The 6610-nt window shown below is 35.2% G+C and overlaps 3 protein-coding genes across 3 annotated transcripts; 2 read left to right on the top strand and 1 right to left on the bottom strand.

Annotated features, from left to right (window-relative positions):
* Positions 1-91: 91 nt before the first annotated feature.
* Positions 92-3151, bottom strand: AC631_03401 (uncharacterized protein; the record flags this gene model as incomplete). The annotated part of the gene is made up of 1 exon (XM_015612230.1): positions 92-3151. The coding sequence occupies one exon, from the start codon at positions 3149-3151 to the stop codon at positions 92-94; it is 3060 nt and encodes a 1019-aa protein (XP_015466968.1).
* A 194-nt stretch (positions 3152-3345) lies between these two features.
* On the top strand, positions 3346-4485 carry AC631_03400 (uroporphyrinogen decarboxylase; the record flags this gene model as incomplete). Its single annotated transcript, XM_015612229.1, has 2 exons — positions 3346-3432; positions 3484-4485. The coding sequence occupies 2 exons, from the start codon at positions 3346-3348 to the stop codon at positions 4483-4485; spliced, it is 1089 nt and encodes a 362-aa protein (XP_015466967.1).
* Positions 4486-4698: 213 nt separating this feature from the next.
* On the top strand, positions 4699-6600 carry AC631_03399 (uncharacterized protein; the record flags this gene model as incomplete). The annotated part of the gene is made up of 1 exon (XM_015612228.1): positions 4699-6600. The coding sequence occupies one exon, from the start codon at positions 4699-4701 to the stop codon at positions 6598-6600; it is 1902 nt and encodes a 633-aa protein (XP_015466966.1).
* Between the last annotated feature and the right edge of the window lie 10 nt (positions 6601-6610).

Here is a 6610-nt window from a genome sequence, read left to right as displayed (position 1 = left end):
TTGCAATCAAAGGCAAGTGGAGTACTAAGGATTAAATATTTATTATAAATTAAAGATTAACTAAATAAATAACAGTGTTACCATGCTGCTATTAGATTTCAATATATTTCAGAACAGAAACCAAACCACTTTCTTTATTAGCCCAGCTAACATAATTAGGACTGTAGTGTAATACTTCACTGTACGCTGGGATTCTTTCCTCTGTATTGCTCTCATTCTTGTCGTAATTTAAATCACCCCAAAAGCATTCAATATGTATTCCTAAATTATTAAAGTCTGTTTTATGTGGATAGTTGTCATTTTCATTTTTAGCCAGGACAGAATCCACGAATTTTGGCATCCACTGGAATCCAACATGATAAGGTTTATCCCAAGACAATTTGTTTAATTCTAGCTTATCGATTCCATTCAAATTTTTAAATATATAGGTTCCTTTTTTATCTCTGGAGAAGCCCTCTGGAATACTAGCTACCTGAAGACCAGATGCTTCAAACGGCCCTCCTTCATTTGACGCATTATCGTAACTTTTGTCTTCATATACTAATATAGTTCTGACTAGGCTCTGCTTGGAATTTTCAAAGTTCGAATTATTGAATGATAAGCGGCAAACTCTATTTTTAGGGACTTTTATCCTTATTTCTCCTGATAATAAACCGTATGGATAATCGGAAGAGGAATTTTTCAAAATCTGTACATCCAAATAATCATTAAAGTCAGTTAAATCGGGCGATATATGAGGCAGTAAGGAAGTCTTATATGAACATGTCTGCATGCCATCTTGTAAAGGTTTACATTCTAAAGTTTCGTTAGATTCTTTTAGAGACGGTAAATCAAGTAAAACATTGCTCATAGGAGATCCATATCTTCCAAAAACGTTAACAACACTTATATCTGACGAGTAATCTAAGTTAATAGATTGAATAAATCTTAATTTTAAAGGATTCAATTGATCAAAGGCTGGTGTAAAAAATATACTTATGAAACCCAGGCAAAGAACTAAGACCAAGGCCGTTACCAAGAGTCTATTAATCTTGAAAATGAATGGTAAGAATGGTATAGCTAAGGCTATTGCAACTAACTGAATTAAGTCAAAAATCAACTTCTCTGCATTAAGTGATTCTTGAATCGACTTATTCAATCCACTCAATAATAACGAGCCTGTGTTATAAATAATCAATGAAGATAAAGGGACAATAACAATATATTGAATAGACCAGTCATAGCTGAATGACTTACGCAAATTCTTAACTAGATTATTTGTAACTTGTGAAAGTGTAGTATTTAAGGACAAGGATGAGTTTGACAGAATAGGCTCCCCTGATTCGGAAAGTTCAGCTTCATTAGAACCATAGTTGTTATGCACTTCCTGGGAAAGCAATGCCTGGCATGCCTCATCATCATTATTTTGAAGATTAGCACGGCTAGTTTTCTTGAAAGACCAGCTTAAAAGGCCAAATAATGCTCCAATCGACTGCAACAAAAATAATATAATTAAAGGGAATTCTCCTGTATGGTCATGCCCAATTTTATTATTTGAAAGCTTGCTTGTTGAAACTATCAATAAAACCCAATAAATAAACGAAGTTTGAATTATTAGTATCAATTTTTCATCGTGATATAATCCCTTATATCCTCTAAAGATATAGTTAATACCATTCAAAATTAAGTAATTTAGCAACAAAAATAAGGTATACAAAGTAGTCACAATCGAACCATACGAAGAAGTAGGCAAAAACTCATTGACCGATGCAATGAAGTTGTGAGTGATGATGTTTAGGATACAAATGGAAATACCAAGGGATACCGGGAATTTGATCGCATTAATAAACCCAATGTGCCAATTTTTTTTGTAGTTAAAAATAATGACCAAAAGTGGTAAACTTAATAACGGAATTACAGCTAAGCAAGTAGCACTGATAAACACTACTTGCGAAACAGGAATAACAAAAAACCAATTAAAGAAGCTCGAGAAGATGGCAAATTCACGACTTGTTTCATCAGAGTCTGAAGAAGAATCTTCATCATCCAAATCAATACGCAGGGAGGAAACAATACCAACAAAATCTAAGGAGTTGGATAACATATGCCACATTGATTTAATGTCAATATTTTTAATATTATCACCTGCCGTATGATATATATCTCTAGGCTTATAAAATGCCAAATCAATCCCTCTTATTCCGCCATTTTCTTTATATATCTTATAGTCAGTTTCGCTATGGATAAGATGATTATTAAATCCCTGTTGGAATAAAGACGTTCCAAATGGATATCTCACATGCTTAAAATATTTAACAATCCCATAATCTGTGCCTCTGAATAGCGCTGCTTTACCGCCAGCCCCTGTACCTTCAAGATTCAAAAAGTATTTGACTTGCTTAAACCATGGATGATGTAAGAAAGAAGTAGCACCCATTAAGCCAAATTCTTCATTGTTGTTAAAGTTCAAGACAATAGTACGCACAGGTTGATCAATGCCTTCTGAGCTGTAATAATCTAGTATTCCCAATAAGGATGCAATGCCCATGCCATCGTCCGTTATACCGAAGCTGGAAGGAACTGAATCATAATGTGCACTAACTAACAACGCTTGCAAGCTATTATCACTACCATTTATTCTCACCAACAAATTGTTACTTTCATAGTAAGTCACTTGGTTATAAAAGTTATTTTCATTCTTAAATATGATATTATTGGTGTAGTTCATATCATTATCATATTCGATAAATTTGCTCTTTTTTTCTACCAATTCCGTAATTCTTGCTTCGAGATAATCATGAACATAATCATTTCCTTTGGAGCTATATGGATGCTCTCCTCTACCGATTCTCTGTAAGTCTAACCATGAGTTATTTAAAATGGTACTTTCCAACTTGTCCGTAGGTAATCTAACCGAAAAATCAAGACTATTACTCAATTCCACCAAAACCAACGTGGATATGATAGTTAAGAATACAAATAACGTAACTGAAGTCTTCCGATACCCAAATACTGCTCTAATAAATCTTACGAAGACATTTGGTTTCGATGGCCGGTGCGATGTTATCTGCCTACTCTGTTCACGACTTCTATTTCCTGAAACAGTAGAAGACTCAGAAAATCTATGTGATGGACCGTTTGCGTTTACAGTCCCTGCTTCGTTTTCTGCCATTTATAAGATAATTAGAATGAAGTATGTTTGTTTTCTGATTATATTTGTTGGTATAAACATGGCCTGTTTACGGGATGAGGATGGGGAATAAATATCGTCAGGTGCGCACTCTCTTGGAATTCTAAAATATAACTCGTAGGCTCTTCTATAGCAATTGGAGGAAAACACTTAGATAGGACCATAAGACATACAAGATGCCGGAATTTGCTCCATTGAAGAATGATTTGATTCTTAGAGCCGCTAGAGGAGAAAAGGTGGAGAGACCACCAATCTGGATTATGGTAAGTACCACCAATTAATGGACGTTGAATTTCAGCTACTAACAGAACTAGAGACAAGCAGGTCGTTATTTGCCAGAGTATCATGAAGTCAAAGGAAAGCGTGATTTTTTTGAAACATGTAGAGATGCAGAAATAGCAGCAGAAATTACCATTCAACCAATTGAACATTTCAATGGATTAATTGACGCCGCTATTATTTTTAGTGATATTTTGGTTATTCCCCAAGTTATGGGATTTGAGATTGAGATGGTTGAAGGTAAAGGACCTGTATTTGTGGATCCTTTGAGATCGCCAAAGGATTTGTCAAGAGTTAATTTTAAACCTGATGTTTTGAGCGGATTGGATTGGGCCTTCAAAGCAATCACTCTTACAAGAACCAAGTTGAATGGCCGTGTTCCTTTGTTAGGATTTTGTGGTGCACCATGGACTTTGTTGGTTTATATGACCGAGGGCCAAGGGTCAAAAATGTTCAGGTTTGCTAAGGAGTGGATATATGAACATACCGAAGAGTCTCACAAATTGTTACAGGCTATAACTGATGTATGTGTTGAATTTTTGGCTCAGCAAGTAGTTGCAGGAGCACAAATGTTGCAAGTTTTTGAATCGTGGGCTAGTGAGTTAGGACCTAACGAGTTTGATGAATTTTCTTTACCGTACTTGCGTCAAATCAGTGAAAAATTACCTAAGAGATTACAAGAGTTGGGAATTACCGAAAAGATCCCTCTTACTGTTTTTGCAAAAGGTGCTTGGTATGCTTTGGATGCTCTTTGTGAATCTGGTTATGATACTGTTTCTTTAGATTGGTTGTACAAGCCCGAAGATGCCGTTAAAGCGGTCAACGGAAGAAGAATCACCTTGCAAGGTAACTTAGATCCTGGTACCATGTATGGTTCCGATGAAGTTATTTCTAAAAAGGTTGAGCAAATGATCAAAGGTTTTGGTGGTGGAAAACAAAATTACATTATAAACTTTGGTCATGGTACTCATCCATTTATGAAACCTGAAAAGGTTGAGCATTTTTTAAAGGAATGCCATAGATTTGGTCTGCAATAGGTAGATAATCTTTCGTCTCAAATATATAGACTTTTAAAACGTTCTTATGTCTTGACTGTATAAATATTGTTTATTTTTTTAGATTGTTAATATAAATATGACGTGGTTAGAGTCTATCATGGTGTGACTCTTCTATTGATGCGAAAAAAATCAGAATTTCAAGTTTTTCTTTTGAATCTTAAAATTGACCTAAGGGAGTACTTGAATTATAATATGGGTAAAGGAAATAACATTGATATAGGCGTCAATGATTTGTACTTGTATGACTTACCAGAAAAAGTTCTTGAGTCATTAGAATTGATATATTTTGATTCTTCAACGACTGTGGTTCCGTCACGGAGTGCATCACCTCCACCGAAGCAAGTAACAGAAATCGCTTCAGACAACAAGGAATATAAAAGTATACAGAATAGTAACTCGTGTTCTGTTTGTAAGGTTCAGTTTGATTTGAAGTCATCACAAAATGAGAAGAGAGATCATTATAGATCGGATTATCACAGATTGAATTTGAAAAGGTCAATCAGTAATTTGCCACCATTGACAGAATCAGAATTTGACAAACTCATTGAAGAAGAATCAATAGAAAGTTTATCTGGTTCGGATGAGAGCGACGAAAGTGAATCCGAGGATGAGTTAGCGCCTTCTACCAAGTTGGACACAATAATTGAAAAATTTGATAAGGTTTCAATTGACAAGAATGAACTGAAAGATGACGACGAAGAAGGAACAATTAGTCATTTAAATACTAATTCTCCGTTTATTTATTTTAAATCTAATTTGATTCCAGAAGAGAAGGTCTTTGGTGTATATAAATCTGTTTTCACGGAAGAGCAATTACTAGAAAATCCAATAGAGACAATTCGTTCATTTTCAAATCCACCCATAAAAACTAAGAAATCTGCACTTTTCATGATTGGTGGTGGTCATTTCGCAGGTGCTATTATTTCTCATATACCTAAGAACATTAAAGGTAATGCTCCTAATTTTAAAGAGTCGAAGCAAGAGCAACTAACGAATATAATAGAATCAAAGACTTTCCATAGATATACTACAAGGAAAAAGCAAGGTGGATCTCAAAGCGCAAGTGATAATGCTAGAGGTAAGGCAAATTCTGCTGGTTCAAGCATCCGTAGGTATAATGAGCAGGCACTTATACGAGAGGTAAGAGAATTGTTGGCGTCATGGAAAAGCCATATTGATGATTGTACAAATATTTATATAAGAGCAAATGGCTCTTCAAATAGAAGAATTCTTGTCGGCTATGATGGCTGTGTTTTACACAACGGTGATGATAGGATAAGGAGTTTTCCATTTACCACGAAAAGAGCAACCACGTCAGAACTAAAGAAAGCATGGTCAAACTTATCGTACTTGACTATCCATGACATGCCAAAGTCGAATGAAAAATTGAAAAAAAGGTTACAGAAGCTAAGGGATAACTTGAAAAATTCTCAGCAGCAACATTCGAAGAAACCTGAAATCAATCTTAGTGAAAATGATAAACATTCCAATGAGTTGATAGGTTTTTTGAAGAAATCCAAGGCTCCAATGTTAGTGAACTATATTCGTAAAAATAATTTATCCCCTAATCATGAACTATCACCTGAGGAACAATTTATTCATTACCCAACTTTATTGCATTTCGCATCCTCTCAAGGTTTATCGCATATGGTGCAAGTGTTAATGGTTAACCTAAAAACAGATCCAACTATTTCTAACAAATTTGGTAAAACACCCTTTGAACTTGCAGGAAATATGGCAACTAGACGAGCATTTCAGATCGCAAGATATTCTTTAGGCGAGGATTATTGCGATTGGCAATTATCGAAAGTAGGTAATCCCAAATCCAGAGAGGAAGTAGAAAGAGAACAAAAAGAAGAACAAAGGAAGATAGATGAAGGTAAAAAAAAAGCGATAGAGGAAGAGTTAGCAAAACGCACAGAAATGGAAATGAAGAAGCCAACCTTCTCATCAGGTGGAGCTCTAGGCAGTTCTAAGATGCCTAGCACCTTGACTGAGACCAGTGGTCTTTCTGAGCAACAGAAAATGAGAATTATGCGAGAACAAAGAGCAAGAGCAGCTGAGGCCAGAATGAAAAAGATGCAAGGAAAATAAATTTAGGTTC

Source organism: Debaryomyces fabryi (genome assembly GCF_001447935.2).
Source record: "Debaryomyces fabryi strain CBS 789 chromosome Unknown contig00072, whole genome shotgun sequence".
In the NCBI taxonomy this organism is placed as follows: Eukaryota; Fungi; Ascomycota; class Pichiomycetes; order Serinales; family Debaryomycetaceae; genus Debaryomyces; species Debaryomyces fabryi.
The sequence above is the reverse complement of the archived record's forward strand: the minus strand, read 5'-3'. Positions and strand labels throughout refer to the sequence as shown.